This window comes from Oncorhynchus masou, chromosome 33, assembly GCF_036934945.1.
Source record: "Oncorhynchus masou masou isolate Uvic2021 chromosome 33, UVic_Omas_1.1, whole genome shotgun sequence".
NCBI classification, from domain to species: Eukaryota; Metazoa; Chordata; class Actinopteri; order Salmoniformes; family Salmonidae; genus Oncorhynchus; species Oncorhynchus masou.
Genome location: NC_088244.1, coordinates 30,387,520 through 30,409,083, shown reverse-complemented (window position 1 = coordinate 30,409,083; position 21,564 = coordinate 30,387,520). Strand labels below are relative to the sequence as shown.

The 21,564-nt window shown below is 41.4% G+C and overlaps 1 protein-coding gene across 3 annotated transcripts in view; it reads left to right on the top strand.

Annotated features, from left to right (window-relative positions):
• The first annotated feature begins 1,089 nt into the window (after window positions 1-1,089).
• LOC135528228 (microphthalmia-associated transcription factor-like) overlaps window positions 1,090-21,564 on the top strand; it is a 39,653-nt gene continuing 19,178 nt past the window's right edge. For all 3 annotated transcript variants that reach the window (XM_064957174.1, XM_064957173.1, XM_064957172.1), the window contains exon 1: window positions 1,090-1,317. In XM_064957174.1, the coding sequence (XP_064813246.1) occupies window positions 1,211-1,317 (107 nt within the window). In that variant the 5' untranslated portion in view covers window positions 1,090-1,210. The remainder of the gene's footprint in view (window positions 1,318-21,564) is intronic.

The following is a 21,564-nucleotide window of genomic DNA, read 5'->3' as shown; positions in this document are numbered from 1 at the left end:
ATAATGATACATACGCAGAGGCTTATTAGAGAAGGTTCAATGTTGACAGGTGTGCCTTGCTTCCTTTCCTAGAAGCATTTGTTTTTATCTGTATTTGCATGGTGAAATGTAGGTCTTTTCGCCAGGTGAGCAGGATGACACAAATGCAAATATTGAACTTGCAATTATTGCATGCGCTGTCACGAATGGTGTCGCCTGCAGGCTCAATGAGGATGTTGATTTTCCTTGCTTTACACTGCCGCCCAGTGGAGAAGAAATGATTTTAAAAGGGACAGGGGCAGATTGCAAGTCACAAATAGGAGAGACCCATGTGGTGATCATGGCTATTACTTTCACGGTACGGTATGTAATGTAATGTAACACTAGGCTATCGTAAATCCGAACTGGTTGTAAATTAAAGATCATGTTCACAGCTATTGCTAGTGTGCGGTAGGGTGATAGCTCAGAGGATAAGAACAAATATCTACCGAATAAATATCCTACCTACATTTGTAGATAGAAGAGATTTTCTCAATGTTATTCTACTACGACTATCAAAAAACAGGAGATAAAAATTAAATTAAATGAAAACATGATCAACATTGGATACGTGCTATTAACATGGCTGTGTTGTATCTTATATTTAGGAATAGTCCACTCATCTGATGGTTTTCAATGTGATTTGTACATGGCAGTTGTGTAATTACAGTGTGGGTACACAATGCTGCACAATAGGCTTTATATTGTGTTGTAACACTGTAGCCTAGCTGCCTATTGTAGTGAGAAAAGTAGGCTTTGTGTAGAAATGTTGTTTAGGATATTATTTTATGAACAGATATTGATATTTGTAAATGTAAACAATGCATATAGAAAGCTATATGGCCTGCTCCGGCATTTGACCTATTCAGCAGAATTGAGGGTAAAATGTGGTAAAAGCCCATCAGATGTTGGACCAATGAAAAAGCTGCTGACATTGACAGATCAAAACACAAACTTGCGGGCTATGGTATCATGGTGCTTGTAGTTCTCTATTCCATACACTACTATTTCTACGGCCACTATTCCCTACTCTACAGAACTACATGTTTTTTTGCGCTGTTTGCTCGCTGGCTCTCGGAGCAAGACGGGTTTGCGATTTCAGTGGCTTGTACTGCGAGTGTTTTAGAGAGGTGGCCATACCATCGTTCGTTTCTTTATAATTTGTTATTGTCAAGAGTTGACAGTGGCAAGTATGCAAGCAGAATCCGGAATAGTTCCTGACTTCGAGGTTGGGGAAGAGTTTCAAGAGGAACCAAAAACGTATTACGAATTGAAGAGTCAGCCCTTGAAAAAAAACAGGTCAGTGCTTTGGCTGTGTGCACAGTTATTTCCTCCGGTAAAGAGGAATTTGTTTTCCCAGCGTTGTTTTCAAAAGTTTTAAATAGTCAATAATTGAAATATGTTTTTGGGGTTGTTATAATAATTACGTTATTTCCAATTGACGCGCTTTCAAGGATGTCATCCTATATGCAGTCGGTCCTATCCTGTTGAGTACAGTCTAGGAGGGATTTGTTTGCCTCCCATTCCTTATGGCTCTTTTATTGCACAGTTAGTTATGCAACACTTGGGTGTTGTCTTGTCAACATGCAACTTCAAATATTAGCCTGTGAAGAATAGCCTCCTATACAGTTTGTTCATGGATTTTGAACAGTCTGACTAGGGATTAGACTATGATGTCTTCTTCATACTGGTGTTGAGCTTGGTGATATCACTTCCATCGTTATTTACAACATCAATATTAGGCTACTATATGTATAGTCTAAATGCATATATTTAATGCATTGTAAATGTAGTTACAATGTCAAGGTAGAATGGCATCTTAAATGGTGTTGTACAGTATTTCACACATGTTAAAATATGTGTCACATTTCACTGGTGCATCACTCATCAGTTTGTGCATCAGCTGTAGGCCTATTAGGAGAGAATTATGAACATGATAAATATCAATAGAGACCTAGTAAGAAAACTTCTTATAGATTCTAAAAGATCCTAAAATATTGTAGCCATGTTACTTCCCAATAAAGCTTGTGTAACTACATAAGGGAAAATGGATAGATACTTCCCTAAGCAGTTGACAAATAATTTATTAGAGCGCTATTTGTATCCATATTGTGTCCTCTGTCCCCAGCGCCGAACAGGGAGCTGAGTCAGGTCTGTTCTCTGGACATGACCTTATACCCCTCTGCTGCCTGGGGTCCAGGCCTCAGCTGAATTGTTGTCACTTTGGTTATGTCTCTCTTTGTAAGATCAGACGGAACAAATAACTGGAACTTTTCTATTCTCAAGACTTCTACATTTAACGTAAGTCTTCATACCATAATCTTGCCTTCTGTGTAATGGCATAGTGTATGGGAATGCCTTACATTCAGCAGTGGTCTAAAACGCCTGTCAATGCATGCCTATTGCCAGGAAGTTGTTTAAAGCAATATTGTCTCTTTGCGTCTGGTAATTCTGCATCATTTCCTTATTGTCCTAAGTGGTAGAGACATGTGACCTTTCTGCTAAACAGAGGTTCCCCAGATAGAAGGGTGGTGTATGTCTGAAACACTGTCTGAACATGACAGTGCTCTTCTGTGTCTAGAGTTCTTATAGCATTCTTGTGGTGGACCCAATCTATTTTTTGCATTCTGGATCTTGGCATTTTGTCAGCAATTTGTTGGATATTTTTCCAGTTTCATTGTTGTGGAGTTTTTTCTTTTTCCAAAACTTCTGTGTAGAGAGAGAGACTAACCTAATTCATAATTTTAAACTAGTTTCTTCATTAGTAAATTTCATTACATTGTTATAAGCTGAATGGTATTTTTGTGCCCTCATTGCAGCAGTTGCATTCTTAGTATAACTAAACAGGTCTAGCTTTGAGTTGTGATTTAATGTCAGTTTTTGTGACTTTTCTGTGTCTCCAAAATTACCTGACATGCATGAATTCATTTCATTTTATTATTTTCCTGTGGGAATGCCCTACTAAAAGCAGTGCATGGCTTTGCAGCAATGACAGAAAGTCAAACATTGTGTATAGTAATTTTGACCATGCTTATCCTCACATACACTTGTGGTTATGACACTCACAGCCCACTGTGGTTCATTCGTTTGACTGATGTGGTATACCCTAACAACTACAGTAAAGCAAGGACAAAGCTTAGGCATAGATTTACTGGCATGAGAGGCCTAAAGTTCAGCGTTTCTAAATTTGAAATCATATGGTGATAACATCATGAATTATCTTGCTTTTATTGACATTTAGTTTGTTTTCTTGCTGTCTCAGAAAGCTTTTGGCACAAGCAGCCGAACAAACCCCTGCAGACTCAAAGCCAGACTGTGTGTGCTTGATATAGACTTGAGACAGACTGTGAAACTTGTCTTCTATGCAGTGTAAATTAGCGATGTAAATTTAGCAATGTATATGACACCTTCAATGCAAAGCGGGCCGGGTGTTGTTTGTAGCTGAGATATTTAGCAGGGCAACCCATGGAGCCAGCTGCACATGTTAGAGATTATAATTAGACTGTAATTATTCTGCAAATTTCTTGAAAGGATTTGTTCATGTCTCAGTTTTCATTTGCAGCATAACTTCTGCTAGGCCCAAAGTCAGGACTACACAATTTGTTGGGCCCCAGCACTAAATAATGAAATGGACATATGAAAATAAAATTGAGATACATTTTGTAGAGATATTTCATGTCATGACATTATGAATGGAATAGTATGTAACTGGTGTCCAATCGTCACCTACTGTACCTGTCGCACTGTCTTTCATCTGTCGCAGATGTGGGGAAGAGGTGAGGTGTCAATGCAGCATTAAACCTCTGTCAAAGCATCTGTCAAAGTCACATTGTCAATGTTTTTCCATTCTGGATCTTCCCGTTTGTGTGATATGATGACTACAGTAATTGAGCGGTTAAGGATGCACCATTCATGCACTCAAACACTACCTACATGACTATATGACGCTTTCAAGGAGCAGAGATGTCCCTAAGAGTTGTCCTCCAATGGTCATGCACTCAAACTCAAAGGCTCCCTCCAAGCCTCATTACATAAACAGAAAATGCTTTTAGTGTAAAAGTTCCATCAAGGGCATCAAATGGCAAAAGCAGAGAAATGTATAGAAAGTACATACTGTATTGCATTATGATGTATGTTTTTTCATGAGCATCCAGTAACCATTGCTGGTTTCAATGTGGCCTCTATAAGAAGGGGATTGTGGCTCAGAGTCTCAGGAAGCTTTCTGTTCTGTGGAGTCCGAACCAGAGATGCCAGATGCTCACATAAACTACATACTGCATTGCATTGCTTTTAGGTTCTATTTTTTTACATGAGCATCGGCATCCAGTGCGGGCGTCAATGCAGCCTCTGAAACATGGTGATTAAGGGACAGTCAAGGTCTCAGGGAGCGCTCTGTTCTGTTCCATATCGTGCCAAAGAGGGCAGGCTAGGACCAGGGTGTCCCTCTCCTGATCCAGGATGGGGATCCGATTGCGTCTGAGTGACAGACCGGTGCTGGAGTGGAGTGAGATACTACCCAACCCAATGGTTATGTAATCACTCTGACTGCATCCTTACTCCCACTTTGGCTCTAAACAAATTCACTGGAAAACGACCATGTTCATTTAATTTCTCTATCATTCCAGTTGAATCTGACAGTCAGAATAAACAGATGTACTCCTCTTCCAGGACACAGGGATAAACCCATGCCCTTCTGTATCCTTTCATGACAATAGATAATCAAAGGAGTAAAACCACAATGTTCCAGTCTGCATCATCTATATTTGTGGCCATCAGGCTCAGGCAGATGTGGTCCGTTATTTTTCCTCAAGAGTGGGGGGGGGGGGATGGAGTCATATTTTCAGGCAGCTGTCTGTGTACAGGAACTGCGAGTCATTTTTCACCATTCACCCATTTCCAAATGAAGACATACTTTACAGTATGGTAGCTAACATATTTTAGAATAGAGAACACTTTGATGCTGTCAGGATCATTTGAAGAGTGTCTATAATAAGGCGTGACTTATCGCACATTATAAACTGAGTGGTTTGAGCCCTGAATTCTGATTGGCTGAAAGCCATGGTATATCAGATCGTATACCACGGCTATGACAGCAAATTTAGTTTTACTGCTCTAATTACATTGGTAACCAGTTTATAATAGTAACAAGGCCCCTTGGGGGTGTGTGGTATATGGCCAAAATACCACGGCTATATTGGCCAGGCACTCCGTGTTGTGTCGCACAAAAGAACAGCACTTAGCTGTGGCATATTGGCCATATACCACATCTCCCCGGGCCTTATTGCTTATTTATAGCCACCCACCATTCTGTACACAGCAGCAGTAACATTAAAGTAATACAATGATCATCTGAATGTAGTTGTTGTTTTCTGTTGTCCTTGAGAGTGCCGTCCTAGTCATAGCACCCAGAGAGGGGAAGGCGAGCAGGACTAGAGTAGGGTAGTAGGCCATACTACTGTAAACAAGTGACAAGACTCATGAAAGGCATGAAACCTAATTACAGACATAGGACCCGGCAAGTTTAAATGATCCCAACTTGCCCTTCCTGTCCCATAACTACGACAACAAAGAACCCCATTATCAGTAGTAATATTTGTCAACTCGCTGTTTTGTTTTCCTGACAATTTGTACATCAACTTTATTTATCTGTAACTGTAGTACTCTTTTGACTTGTCTTACTTAACCAAAGCACTGTATACAAGTGCATAGACTTTCCTTTGCTGTGAGTGTTCTTCACAGTTATGTCAAGGTCAGTTTTATCAGTTTTGAATATGTAGTCAGTGTTTTTGTGTACAGTACCCTTTAGCCAGTCTGTACATTGGAACTGCAGACCTTGTAATTTATAATGTCAGAGATTTGTATAGTAGTGGTATGGATTCCACAAACAGAGAAATATGTACTGGCTAGAGGCAGCAGGCGGCAGTATTTGGTATTTTATTAGGATCCCCCATTAGCTGTTTCGAAAGCAGCAGCTACTCTTCCTGGGGTCCACACAAAACATGAAGCATTACATAATACAGAACATTAAAAGACTAGAACAGCTCAAGGATAGCGCTACATCAGTGTTCTGAACAGTGGGCAGGCTTGGGGAGTAACGGATTACACATAACTGTTTACAAAAAAACTGTAATCTGTTACCAGCTTAAAAAATACTTTGACACCTTTTCTGTTTTCTCAAATACATTCAAATCAAAACTGAAAAAAGGAGCAAATGTACATTTTGTTTCCGTCTGACCACAAGTCCGAGACCATTATGATGACTCACCAAATGCGTTTTATGGGTTGCTGTAAAAGAGCAGGAATATGTTTTTGTATACTGCAGTCAAAGCTACGGTATGTCTTCCAATGGTGCGACTGTAACAGTATAATTTTAGACCGCCCCCTCGCCCATACCCAGGCGCAAACCAGGGACCCTCTGCACACATCAACAACAGTCCCCCTCGAAGCGTCGTTACCCATCGCTTCACAACAGCCGCGGCACTTGCAGAGCAAGGGGAACTACTACTTCAAGGTCTCAGAGCAAGTGACGTCAAGCTAGCCGTTTCACATCCGTTACACGACTGCTGTCGGTGTCAAAGATTATACAACCAACCTAAATAAACGCTTAGAGGTGAGGACGACAGCTGTGGTGTAGCCTACTAGTGATACTGATATAATTTAGGTCCATTATTGATATCTGCATAGCAATTATGTGAATCACGCTGCTGCTCTCTCAATTATTCACTCCTTACGGATTGTGATTGTTTGTGGATGGCTGTTCACCAATGTATAGGTGTATTTTAACCCAATAATGGTTGAATTGAGGAAGTTTAGGCTAAGCTGCCTGTCAATCATTGTTTTTGCAACCTGTGCACAGCCAGAGAAAAATGTGGTCCTGCAACAGCTGCATAGTGTGGATCACAGCCTAGATAATACAAGTTTGAGGGAGCACCTCCCTTGTAAACTCTTCCATGGTAATGTACTTCACGTACATGTATAAAAAAAAAAAACAGAAATATCACATTTACATAAGTATTCAGACCCTTTACTCAGTACTTTGTTGAAGCACCTTTGGCAGCGATCCATGATGCCTTTTGGCAAACTCAAAGCGGGCTGTCATGTGACTTTTACTGAGGAGCAGCTTCCGTCTGGCCACTTTACCATAAAGGCCTGATTGGTGAAATGCTGCAGAACCTTCTGGAAGGTTTTCCCGTCTCCACAGTGGAATTCTCAAGCTCTGTTAGAGTGATCATCGGGTTCTTGGTGTCACAAACCGGCTCAAAGCCCGTAACAAAAGGGAGACAACGTGGAGATAAGGAGTAACAAAATATATATTTATTAAATAAGTAACTAAGTATAATATACAATGGTGTGTGTAATCAGTAATCAGTAGTGTAAGTGAGTGTTTTGCATGCATGAATGTGATAATGCAGGGTGTTGAAAGATGCTAAAGCAAACAACCAAAAAACCACCAAGAAACACAACAAAATCTATAAAGGTGTCTGCATGGAGAGAGTCTCCTCCATGAATGTGGAAGAGGTCTATTTATCCTGGGACACACCTGGCCCAGGTGTTTCCCATGTAGCTGACGACCCTCCTAACTCCGCCCACCAGCATCCTAATAAGGAAACAACAAAGAGAGAATACAGCAGACAGAGTGGGAGGGTCGTCACATTGGTCACTTCCCTGACGAAGGCCCTTCTCCCCCGATTGCTCAGTTTGGCCGGGCTGGAAGCTCTAGGAAGTTTCTTGGTGGTTCCAAACTTCTTCCACTTAAGAATGATGGAGGCCACTGTGTTCTTGGGGACTTTCAATGCTGCAGACATTTTTCGGTACCCTTCCCCAGATCTGTGCCTCAACACAATCCTGTCTCAGAGCTCTACGGACAATTCCTTCAAACTCATGGCTTTGTTTTTGCTCTGACATGCACTGTCAACTATGGGACCTTATATAGGCAATTTCGAGTCTCATAGCAAAGGGTATGAATACTTATGTAAATAAGGTATTTCTGTTTTTTATTTTGTATACATTTGCAAAAACTGTTTTCGCTTTGTCATTAGGGGGTATTGGGTGTAGATTGCTGAGGATTTTCTATTTATTTAATCCATTTTAGAATAAGACTGTAACGTAAAAAGTCAAGGGTTCTGAATACTTTCCGAAGGCACTGTACAGTCAAAAACAAGTTTCATTTAAGAAGACCTACTTAATTGTAATTCGTTCTGATTTATGAAATATAAAAATAAAAAATAAAAATGCTTAATGGACACAAACTTGCACACTTTAGACTTCAACAGCTGCAAATGATTGAGATATAAAAGTGTCACCCATAGAGATCCTATTCAATGAATTAAGTATTTTAACTGCCACTTCTATGGTGTCACTAACAAGCAAATAGCACTTTTCGGCAGGTAGTGCTCAAAGCGATGCCATTCCATGAGACCAGATTTTTTTGAAACCATGTTTTGAAGCAATGAGCTCAGCCAGTCCTCCATGACAAAAACATAAACAACAGAGTAGACCTGAGCCATGTATTTAGAAATATAAAAACACTACCGTTCAAAAGTTTGGGGTCACTTAGAAATGTCCTTGTTTTTTAAATAAAAGCAAACTTTTCTCTCCATTAAAATAACATCAAATTGATCAGAAGTACATTGTCGACATTGTTAATGTTGTTCATGACTATTGTAGCTGGAAATGGCAGATTGTTTATGGAATATCTACATCGACTTACAGAGGCCCATTATCAGCAACCATCACTCCTGTGTTTCAATCGCACATTTCGTTAGCTAATCCAAGTTTATCATTTTAAAATGCTAATTAATCATTAGAAAACCCTTTTGCAATTATGTTGGCACAGCTGAAAACTTTTGTTCTGATTAAAGAAGCAATTAAACTGACCTTCTTTAGACTAGTTGAGTATCTGGAGCATCAGTATTTGTGGGTTCGATTACAGGCTCAAAATGTCCAAAAACTTGTCAGTATATTCTTGTTCTGAGAAATGAAGGCTATTCCATGCAAGAAATGCCAAGAAACTGAAGATCTGGTACAACGCTGTGTACTACTCCCTTCACAGAACAGTGCAAACTGGCTCTAACCAGAATAGAAAGAGGAGTGGGAGGCCCCGGTGCACAACTGAGCAAGAGGACAAGTACATTAGAGTGTCTAGTTTGAGAAACAGACACCTTACAAGTCCTCAACTGGCAGCTTCATTAAATAGTACCTGCAAAACACCAGTCTCAACATCAACATTGAAGAGGTGACTATTTTGCCCATCTGAATCTTTTCTTTTTATTGGCCAGTCTGAGGTATGGCTTTTTCTTTGCAACTCTGCCTAGAAGGCCAGCATCCTGGAGTCGCCTCTTCACTGTTGACGTTGAGACTGGTGTTTTGGGGGGTACTATTTGATGAATCTGCCAGTTGAGGACTTGTGAGGCGTCTGTTCAGGGTCCTGTTGGTTAGACTTGGTGCACTGGTACCGCTTGCCGTGCGGTAGCAGGGAGAACAGTCTATGGCTTGGGTGGCTGGAGTCTGACAACTTTTGTTTTCCTCTGACACTGCCTGATATATTCCATATATGGCCTGCGACGTAAACTCTATCATTGATTTATCTTGCAGTAGATGTCATTCAATTGGTAATATTCATTTTTGTCGTCTTCTAATGCCTCTTAAGGGGAAACAAATCTAAACGTAACTGAAAGTCATCACATTACTGAGTTTGGGTCATCCAAAAGTGATGTTACTGATTACAGTAACATTACATTTAGAAGGTAACCTACCCATCCCTGGCAGTGGGGGTTGGGTAGGTGGAGGTTCTGAGCAGAACAGTGTGCAGTAGTGCAGCCAAGCATGTCATTAGTGCTGCTCTACCTTCACCTCCAGCAGGGAGACTGTGTATAAGACCTGATCCCAACCAGGAACCAAGGCACCTGCATACTGCAGACACTGGGCTCTGTGTGTCTCAGAAGATGATTCCATACACACTTACACATAGACACACATTAACACTTCACAAATACTGTTGCTACTCTATTTATTATATATCCTGATTACCTAGTAACTTTTATCCCTACACTAACCACCTCCATGCTGTTATGTGCATTTGTGTGTGTGTGTGTGTGTGTGTGTGTGTGTGTGTGTGTGTGTGTGTGTGTGTGTGTGTGTGTGTGTGTGTGTGTGTGTGTGTGTGTGTGTGTGTGTGTGTGTGTGTGTGTGTGTTAGGAAGAGTGAGAAGGTATATGCGTGTACAGGGTGAAGCGTGCATTTGCACTATAAATATAACATGTCTATGGATATTTAATAGTACTCTCTTCAGGCAGTTACAATAACTTTATATGATTGGTTGTTTGTTTCTCTGGGTGTTCTTTGGATGGATTTGATTTTGGACAGATAGGTTGGAAGCTTTTGCATTGGAATTCAAGGAATGTATGTGCAATTTAGAAAAAAGTAGCACTGCACCAAATACCCTATTTTCAGACTCCTAATTATCCTTACACCTCTGAAGACTCTAGCCACTTCCATACCAGACGGAAGAACTTGGTGTTTTATCTCTGCCGACAGTTGGAGAAGGGGAACCATGGGGTGCTAACGACACTCAGTGGAGACTAGAGATCCTGACTGCCAAACACCCAGTAAAAAGTCATGAAAAAAACAAACAGAAGAATTGCACGCTCTAACAGCGCAATACACATTGATGAAAAACAAAACAATGTGAAGACTTTAATCAAAATAAATAAGTCATAAAGGGTAGTAAAAATAAGAGGGTAAAATGTTCTTTGAGTTTGTGTCTGTATTTAACAGTGGGTGAGTGAATACAATTGTATTTGACACATGCTTCGTAAACAACAGGTGTAGACTAGCAGTGAAATGCTTTGTTACAGGTCCTTTTCCAACAATGCAGAGTTAAAGAAATTGTGACAGGAGTAAATACACAGTGAACAACAATAATATGTAAAAATAACATGCCTATAGACAGGGAGTGCCAATAACGAGTCAATGTGCAGGTGTATGAGGTAATTGAGGTAGCTATGCACATATACACTACACGGCCAAAGGTATGTGGACACCTGCTAGTCGAACATCCCATTTCCAAAATCATAGGCATTAATATGGAGTTGGTCCCCCCATTTGCGGCTATAACAGCCACCACTCTTCTGGGAAGGATTTCCACTAGATGTTGGAACATTGCTGCGGTGACTTGCTTCCATTCAGCCACAAGAGCATTAGTAAGATCGGGCACAGGTGTTGGGGGATTAGGCCTGGCTCGCAGTCGGCGTTACAATTCATCCCAAAGATGTTCAATGGGATTGAGGTCAGGGCTCTGTGCAGACTAGTCAAGTTCTTCCACACTGATCTCAACAAATAATTTCTGTATGGACCTCGCTCTGTGCATGGGCAATTGTTATGCTGAAACAGGAAAGGGCCTTCCCCACAACGTTGGAAGCATAAAATTGTTTAGAATGTCATTGTATGCTGTAGCGTTAAGATTTCCCTTCACTGGAACTAAGGGGCCTAGCCCGAACAATGAAAAACAGCCCCAGACCATTATTCCTCCTCCACAAAATGTTTCAGTTGGCACTCTGAGTTTGGGCAGGTAGCGTTGTCCTGGAATCCACCAAACCCAGATTCGTCCGTCGGACTGCCAGATGGTGAAGCGTGATTCATTACTCCAGAGAACACCTTTATAGGGCTCCAGAGTCCAATGGTGGCGAGCTTTACACCCCTCCAGCCGACTCTAGGCATTGCGCATGGTGATCTTAGACTTGTGTGCGGCTGCTCGTTTGTGGAAACCCATTTCATGAAGCTCCCGACGAACAGTTCTTGTGCTGACGTTGCTTCCAGAGGCAGTTTGGAAACCGGTAGTGAGTGTTGCAACTGAGGACATTTTTTCACGTGCTTCAGCACTCGGCGGTTCTGTTCTGTGAACTTCGGTGGCCTACCACTTTGCCGCTGAGCCGTTGTTTCTCCTAGACGTTTCCACTCCACAAGAACAGCACTTACAGTTGACCAGGGTGGCTCTAGCAGGGCAACAATTTCAACAACTGTCCTGTTGGAAAGGTGGCATTCTATGACAGTGCCACGTTGAAAGTCACAGAGCTCTTCAGTAAGGCCATTCTACTGCCAATGTTTGTCTATGGAGGTCGCATGGCTGTGTGCTTGATTTTATACACCTGTCAGCAACGGGTGTGGCTGAAATAGACGAAATCCACTAATTTGAAGGGATGTCCACATACTTTTGGCCATGTAGTGTAGGGGTAAGGTAACTAGGCAACAAGATAGATAATAGACAGCAGCAGCAGCAGCGTGTGTGAGTGGCTTCAGTATGCATGTGTGTTGCTGGTGTTGGTGTGCATAGAGTCAGTGCAAGAGAGTTAGTGCAAAAAAGGGTCAATTCAGGTAGTCTGGGTAGCCATTTGATAAGCTATTTAGCAGTCTTGTCCAGTAATCTTATGGCTGTTCCGGGTCCTGTTGGTTCTAGACTTGGTGCACTGGTACCGCTGGTCGTGCGGTAGCAGACAGAACAGTCTATGACTTGGGTGGCTGGAGTCTGACAACGTTTTGGGCCTTCCTCTGACACTGCCTGATATAGTCCTGGATGGCAGGGAGCTCGGCCCCAGTGATGTACTGTGTGCCTTACCAAAAGGTGATGCAGCCAGTCAAGATGCTCTCAATTGTGCCGCTGTAGGCCTGCATCCCACTGCTGGCTTGCCTCTAAAGCTAAGCAGTGTTGGTCCTGATCTGTCCCTGGATGGGAGACTAGATGCTGCTGAAAGTGGTGTTGGAGGGCCAGTAGGAGGCACTCTTTCCTCTGGTCTAAAAAAATATTCCAATGTGCCAGGGCAGTGATTGGGGACATTGCCCTGTGTATGGTGCTGTCTTTTAGATGGGACGTTAAACGGGTGTCCTGACACTCTATGGTCACTAAAGATCACAGGTCACTTATTGTTAGAGTAGGGGTGTTAACCCCGGTGGCCTGGCTAAATTCCCAATCTGGCCCTCATACTATCATGGCCACCTAATCATCTTCAGCTTCCAATTGGCTCATTCATCCCCCCTCCTCACTCCTGCAATTATATCCCAGGTTGTTGCTGTAAATGAGAATGTTTTCTCTGTCAACTTATCTGGTAAAATACATTTTAAAAGACATTTGAAGATCTGAGGGCCCATGCCAAATCTTTTCAGCCTCCTGAGGTAGAAGAGGTGTTGTCGTGCCCTCTTCACAACTGTGAGGGTGTGTGTGGACCATGTTAATTCCTTATTGATTTCGACACAAGGAACTTTGCAGGTGATTGTCTGTGGTCTATTGCACATTCAGTTGTTTTGGGTAGGTCTGCAGTGGAGGTGGACGGCTGCTCTGGTTTTTGTTCTGACGGAGCATTTTCTCCCCATATTCACGCTGGCATGACCTTCCAGAGCCGACTAATCAAGACGAGTCAAGCTCTGTTTTAATTCTGACTTCTCAGTGCTGAGCTTCTACTTCTTATCATTTAAAGATATTCTGACTTAAAGTACATGTACACACTCGGAAACAGGCCATTTTACACAGTGTATGCTACTGTTGCCAGAATGCACTAAATGTTTTGGTGTATTGTCCTTTGTTTGGAACTCATGTGTTATTATACTGATATGCAAATACAACGTTTGAAAGATATTCATTCAGGCACGATTGAAGGACAATTAGAAGTTGACTCGAGAAATACTTTTGTATATGAAAACCAAACGTGTTTTGGCTAATAGCATTGTTTATTATGTTTGCAGACAATGTTTGCCATTGTCCATCAAGGTGTGCGAGGGTGGGCTGCAACCTCCTCCTCCCCTAGCCATTGAACCACCTCTAGTCCAGGATCTCTCTCTCTCTCTCTCTCTCTCTCTCTCTCTCTCTCTCTCTCTCTCTCGCTCTCTCTCTCTGGGGGTGTGGCTATACAAGACTGTGCAGCCATTGTGTTTCCTGATACACATGCACAGAGAGGAGGTGTGTGCACACAATAGTGGAAAGTTAAACCAGACAACGGGTCTTTTTATGGGTTTCAGTATTCTGCTTAGAAACAACTGGGCAAAAAGCCATCTGGCAGTCGGTTAATGTGTTAGTGGGGGCAGACCCTACACACACAGTGGTCACTGGTTGTAATCTTGAGCCTGCCTCAATACAACTATGTAAGATGGTAAGACTCCTGGTTATAAAACTTTTTATTGGGATGCAGTGCAAGAGTTGAGAATCAAGTTTTACTGATCTTTGTGTCTTAATGCTTGTTAGGGTATTTCCAACATTCACTTGATAAAGGGGCATAGCAGCGCCACAGATCACGATCATTTAGAGATCCCAAAATATAATGTGCGGATGAAAAGCATCCACCACTGGAAACATTTGGGTCTTGTTTAAGTCAGTCATGAGGTCTCCCGGTCACAGTTTTTCAAGAAGATGATTCGCTTGCCCCAGACATGCCATAATCAGTTTGTAAAAATGGGGAACAGACACAGACTGTATTTCCTCCATGTCTGAGACCTCAGATGTAGATACTGCATTAACCTCTCTCAGTGTAGTTACAGTGTAGTTACAGTGTAGAAAATGGGGAACAGACACAGACTGTATTTCCTCCATGTCTGAGACCTCAGATGTAGATACTGCATTAACCTCTCTCAGTGTAGTTACAGTGTAGTTACAGTGTAGAAAATGGGGAACAGACACAGACTGTATTTCCTCCATGTCTGTGACCTCAGATGTAGATACTGCATTAACCTCTCTCAGTGTAGGTACAGTGTAGTTACAGTGTAGAAAATGGCTTTTTGTAGCAGGCTTCTTCAGGTCTATTAACCTTTTTGGGCCTAACATTATTGCATTCTTTGGTGTGTGTGATCCAATTCAAATTTAAATAAAATGTGTATTTGTAATACACTTCAGTTGTAAGAAAATTGGTCAGATATAAAAAACACCTATGAATGTATCTTTCAGTTTACGAGGGGTGGACATGTTAGCTTATACAAAGTAAAGAGGAATGGTGGTATGTCGAGAGCGCAGTGCGGAGGGATGGCTTTGACCAAGGCTGCGTTTTTTATTTTTGTATTTATTTAATTTCACCTTTATTTAACCAGGTAGGCCAGTTGAGAACAAGTTCTCATTTACAATTGCGACCTGGCCAAGATAAAGCAAAGCAGTTCGACACATACAACGACACAGAGTTACACATGGAGTAAAACAAACATACAGTCAGTTTGACTGGACTGGCTAATTAGCCCGATTACTGCACAGCTGGATTGGCAAGACTTTTTGCTGAGGTTTTCATCAAAAGGATCACTCACTTTGGGAAGGCTCCATCCCGGCAGCTTCTGCTCCAGCACACCCTCTCTAATTTTTGCCTGCAGCAGGATTCTGTCTGGAGAACAGCAAGTGTCTAAATTTGAAAACACATTGAGAACTGAAACTGTGTGTGAAGAAAAGTTCCCCTTTCTGTGATAGTCATTGTTTTAATCCAAGTATAGGATTTTGGCTACATTTAGACACTATTCAGAGTAGGATTTAGGCTTTAGCCTACACATACAGTATGTGTCATTTGTTATGCTCCAGGGACATGTGTGTCACAGTCACTTGTTTAGTGGGGAGGGAGGGTGGCTGTTAATGAAGGAGGGCTATGATCAGTGATGTAGAAGGGTGAGATAATCAGTTAACACATTGACAAGAAGAGGAAGAAATGACACCTGCAGCTCAGCAGATGTTCCATCCATTATCACTACCTTGCTCCTCGGCCCTACAACACAACACAGAATACACTACTAGTCCACATCTGTTTATGACATGAGATGCCTTCTACTGTGTGTGTGTGTGTGTGTGTGTGTGTGTGTGTGTGTGTGTGTGTGTGTGTGTGTGTGTGTGTGTGTGTGTGTGTGTGTGTGTGTGTGTGTGTGTGTGTGTGTGTGTGTGTGTGTGTGTGTGTGTGTGTGTGTGTGTGTGTGTGTGTGTGTGTGTGTGTGTGTGTGTGTGTGTGTGAGAGAGAGAGTTAACATGGTGTCCTTTCAGCCTGTGAGATGGTGAGATGCTAACCTGTTCAGGGATCTAGCTGTCTGCGTGACATGTGATACGGTAGGCCTAGGATGAGCATGATCCATTGAAAGGTAGTCAAATCTCATAATTGGTTAGCATGCACGTAGATGGATACTAATACATAGGAGAGAGGGAGATGAGACCAGCAGCACATGCCAGAGAAAAGAATGAAGTCAATGTGAAGAGGGTATCGGTGCAGTTCAGTTGAGAGAGCGAACGAGAGAGAGCGAACGAGAGAGAGAGAACGAGAGACAAGAAAGAGAGAGAGTTGGAGAGAGTGAAAAAAGCAGCGCTGGCCAAGTGTTTGAAGTGTATAACTGTAGGCCGAACATCTGAAGAGGACAAGATTGCAAACATGGCACTGTATTGCCTGCTTGAACTTAACAACAGATGTTAGGTCTCTCTAGGCATGCTAATGGGTCCATACTCAGGTTTGCCTGACCTGATGAATGAATAATGTGCTGCGCAAAAAAAATGGAAACTGTAAGAAGTAGAGGTCGGCGGATTTATAATTTTTCAACGCCGATACCGATTATTGGAGGGCCCCCCCAAAAAAACCTGATACCGATTAATTGGCCAATTTTTTTTGTTTGTTTATTTATTTATTTGTAATAATGATAATTACAACAATACTGAATGAACACTTATTTGAACTTAATATAATACATCAATAAAATCAATTTAGCCTCAAATAAATAATGAAACATGTTCAATTTGGTTTAAATAATGCAAAAACAAAGTGTTGGAGAAGAAAGTAGAAGTGCAATATGTGCCATGTAAGAAAGCAAACGTTTAAGTTCCTTGCTCAGAACATGAGAACAAATGAAACCTGGTGGTTCCTTTTAACATGAGTCTTCAATATTCCCAGGTAAGACGTTTTAGGTTGTAGTTATTATAGGAATTATAGGACTATTTCTCTCTAAACCATTTGTATTTCATTAACCTTTGACTATTGGCTGTTCTTATAGGCACTTTAGTATTGCCAGTGTAACAGTATATATTCCATCCCTCTCCTCGCTCCCACCTGTGCTTGAAGCAGCGTTACCCATGCAGAGCAAGGGGAACAACCACTCCAAGTCTCAGAGCGAGTGACGTTTGAAATGCTATTAGCGCACACCCCGCTAACTAGCTAGCCATTTCACATCGTTTACACCAGCCTAATCTCGGGAGTTGCTAGGCTTGAAGTCATAAACAGCTAATGGCAAACGCAGTAAAGTGCTGTTTGAATGAATGCTTACGAGCCTGCTGGTGCCTACCACCGCTCAGTCAGATTGCTCTATCAAATCATTGACTTAATTATAATATAGTAACACACAGAAATACGAGCCTTAGGTCATTAATATGGTCAAATCTGGAAACTATCATCTCGAAAACAAGACGTTTATTCTTTCAGTGAAATACGGAACCGTTGCGTATTTTATCTAATGGGTGGCATCCATAAGTCTAAATATTGCTGTTACATTGCACAACCTTCAATGTTATGTCATAATTGCGTAAAATCCTGTTAAATTAGGCGGCCCAAACTGTTGCATATACACTGACTCTGCGTGCAATGAACGCAAGAGAAGTGACACAATTTCAACTGGTTAATATTGCCTGCTAACCTGGATTTATTTTAGCTAAATATGCAAGTTTAAAAATATATACTTCTGTGTATTGATTTTAAGAAAGGCATTGATGTTTATGGTTAGGTACTAGAGGTCGATCGATTATGATTTTTCATCGCATATACTGATTTATTGGAGGACAAAAAAAGCTGATACCGATTAATCGGCCAATTTTTTTGAAATGTATATATACTGTATAGACACACATTTTTGTAATAATGACAATTGCAACAATACTGAATGGACAATGAACACTTTTATTTTAACTTAATATAATACATATGGGCTATTGGATGGGTGATTCCACAGGTTGGTGGTATGTTTTGATTTAGCCGTTGCTGACCCCATGCTTACATCTTTATGACAAATAAGACACCTTGCTTTCCCTGGTGCCAATTCCATGTAACAGTCCCACACTGGTGCTCTGCTTTTCTCTGCCATCTGTAAAACACACACAGCTCTGAAGTGACAATGATACTGAAGAGTCTTCTTAGGGGACAAATACTCTCAACTGTTTGAATAAAAATAGAGTTTAAGTTACCTGTGACGAATGTTGAAAACAAAAACTGTAATTTCTATATGCAGTAAATCCTATTTTAATAATGGACATGGTATGAATTGACTACCAAAGTGCGAGTCATAATTCCCATGACACCTTCGAGCAAAATCTGAAAAGCGGTTCCTTCATTAATTTATTCCATAAGATATTTTTAGATTCACTTAAAATAAGGTCTGTGTTTCATGTGGGCTTACACCACCTTGCCAATTTTATAACTGTGTAGATATCCATAGGATAAGGTAACTCTGATCAATATTGGCTAAATATAAGCGAAGAGTGGATTTATGAAAATATTTTGACAAACGTTACCTTATCCTGTGAGATTTACACGGGTATCAAAACGCCGAGGCGGTTTAAGCATGCACGAAACAGACCTTATTTGAAGTAGATCAAGACATTCTGTTTGGAAGACATGAATGGTAAAATAACAAAGGAACCCCTTTCAAGTTCAGTCCCAGGTTATTACAGGAATTATAACGCGTCGACTATTTCTCTCTAAACCATATACCTTTGACTATTACGAGCCTGCTGCTGCCTACCACTCCTCAGTCAGACTGCTCTATCAAATATCAAATCATAGACTTAGCTATAATAAACACACAGAAATTCGAGCCTTCGGTCAAATCCGGAAACGTTTATTCCGTTACGTATTTTATCTAACGGGTGGCATCCATGAGTCTAAATAGTCCTGTTACATTGCACAACCTTCAATGTTATGTCATAATTACGTACAATTCTGGCAAATTAGTTCGCAAAGAGCCAGGTGGCCTAAAGTGTTGCATATACCCTGACTCTGCTTGCAATGAACGCAAGAGAAATGACACAATTTCACTTGGTTAATATTGCCTGCTAACCTGGATTTCTTTTAGCTAAACATGCAGGTTTAAAAATATATACTTGTGTATTGATAATAAGAAAGGCATTGATGTTTATGGTTAAGTACACATTGGTGCAATGACAGTCGTTGATTGATTGTTTTTTATAAGATACGTTTAATGCTAGCTAGAAACTTACCTTGGCTTACTGCTTTCACGTAACAGGCGGGCTCCTCTTGAGGCAGGTGGTTAGAGCGTTGGACTAGTTAACTGTAAGGTTTCAAGATTGGATCCCCCGAGCTGACAAGGTAAAGATCTGTCGTTCTGCCTCGTTTCTAGGCCGTCATTGAAAATAAGAATCTATTCTTAACTGACTTGCCTAGTTAAATAAAGATTAAATAAAGGTGTAAAAAAAAAAAAAAACGATTTCCGATTGTTATGAAAACTTGAAATCGGCCCTAATTAATCGGCCATTCCGATTAATCGGCTGACCTCTATTAGGTACACATTTGAGCAACGATACGCACCGCATCAATTATATGCAACACAGGACACACTAGATAAACTAGTAATATCATCAACCATGTGTAGTTAACTAGTGATTGATTGATTGTTTCTTATAAGATACGTTTAATGCTAGCTAGCAACTTACCTTGGCTTACTGCATTCGCATAACAGGCAGGCTCCTCGTGGAGTGCAATGAGAGGCAGGTGGTTAGAGCATTGGACTAGTTAACTGTAAGGTTGCAAGATTTGAATCCCTAAGCTGACAAGGTAAAAATCTGTTTTTCTGCCCCTGAACAAGGCAGTTAACCCACCGTTCCAAGGCCGTTCTTAACTGACTTGCCTAGTTAAATAAAGATTAAATAAAGGTGTAAAAAAAACATGTTCAAACCTGGTCAAGAACTACAGGAAACGTATGATCTCTTTAATGCAAACAAAGGTTTCTGTACCAAATATTAAGTTCTGCTTTTCTGATGTATCAAATACTTATGTCATGCAATAAAATGCAAATGAATTACTTAAAAATCATACAATATGATTTTCGGGAGTTTTGTTTTAGATTCCGTCTCTCACAGTTGAAGTGTACCTATGATCAAAAAATTGCAGACCTTTACATGCTTAGTAAGTAGGAAAACCTGCAAAATCGGCAGTGTATCAAATACTTGTTCTCCCCACTGTATATGTTTTAAATCTGTGTCCAAAAATACCGATTTCCGATTGTTATGAAAACTTGAAATCGGCCCTAATTAATCGGCCATTCCCATTAATCGGTCGACCTCTAGTAACAAGCACATATCACCGATCGCAAATCTTTCGCTCTCTTCCTCTTTCACCTCCCCTATTCCCTCCGTTCTCACCCCCACTCCTCCGCTTCTCCGCTACTTCCCTCATTGCAGAATGCCCATCCACGCTTCCCGTTTAGTGTGTAATTACTTTGAAGGTGACGGAAGCCCATACATTCTCCCCACATAACGGCATCGAGGCAATTTAGCTCCTAATATATGGGCGAGGGGTTCAAAGTCTTAATAATATTTGTCTAATATCATGGCAGGCCCTGTCTGCGCTGCTGTGATAAATGGAGGCAAGATCAAGCCATTGTGATTCTGAGCATGGCGAGATATTGGCATCAAACAACTTTATACCCCCACAACACAGTCCCTTATAGGGCTGGCCCCCACAACACAGTCCCTTATAGGGCTGGCCCCCATAAACACAGTCCCTTATAGAGCTGGCCCCCACAACACAGTCCCTTATAGGGCTGGCCCCCACAACACAGTCCCTTATAGGGCTGGCCCCCACAACACAGTCCCTTATAGGGCTGGCCCCCACAACACAGTCCCTTATAGGGCTGGCCCCCACAACACAGCCCCTTATAGGGCTGGCCCCCACAACACAGTCCCTTATAGGGCTGGCCCCCACAACACAGTCCCTTATAGGGCTGGCCGTGGCTGACCCGAGGTTGGACATGGCGTGGGAGAGCAGGCAGGCGGGAGGGAGGGGGGGGGGGGTCATATAAAATTGAAGTCAGAAGTTTACATACACTTTGGATGGAGTCATTGAAACTCGTTTTTCAACCCCTCCATACATTTCTTGTTAACAAACTATAGTATTGGCAAGTCGGTTAGGACATCTACTTTGTGCATGATGCAAGTAATTTTTCCAACAATTGTTTACAGACGGATTATTTAATTTATAATTCACTGTATCACAATTCCAGTGGGTAAGACATTTACATACACTAAGTTGACTGTGCCTTTAAACAGCTTGGAAAATTCCAGAACATGATGTCATGGCTTTAGAAGCTTCTGATAGGCTAATTGACATAATTTGAGTCAATTGGAGGTGTACCTGTGGATGTATTTCAAGGCCTACCTTCAAACTCAGTGCCTCTTTGCTTGACATCATGGAAAAATCAAAAGAAATCAGCCAAGACCTCAGAAAGACCTGGTTCATCCTTGGGAGCAATTTACAAAGGCCTGAAGGTACCATGTTCATCTCTACAAACAATAGTGTGTGGCTCAGTCGGTAGAGCATGGCGCTTGCAACGCCA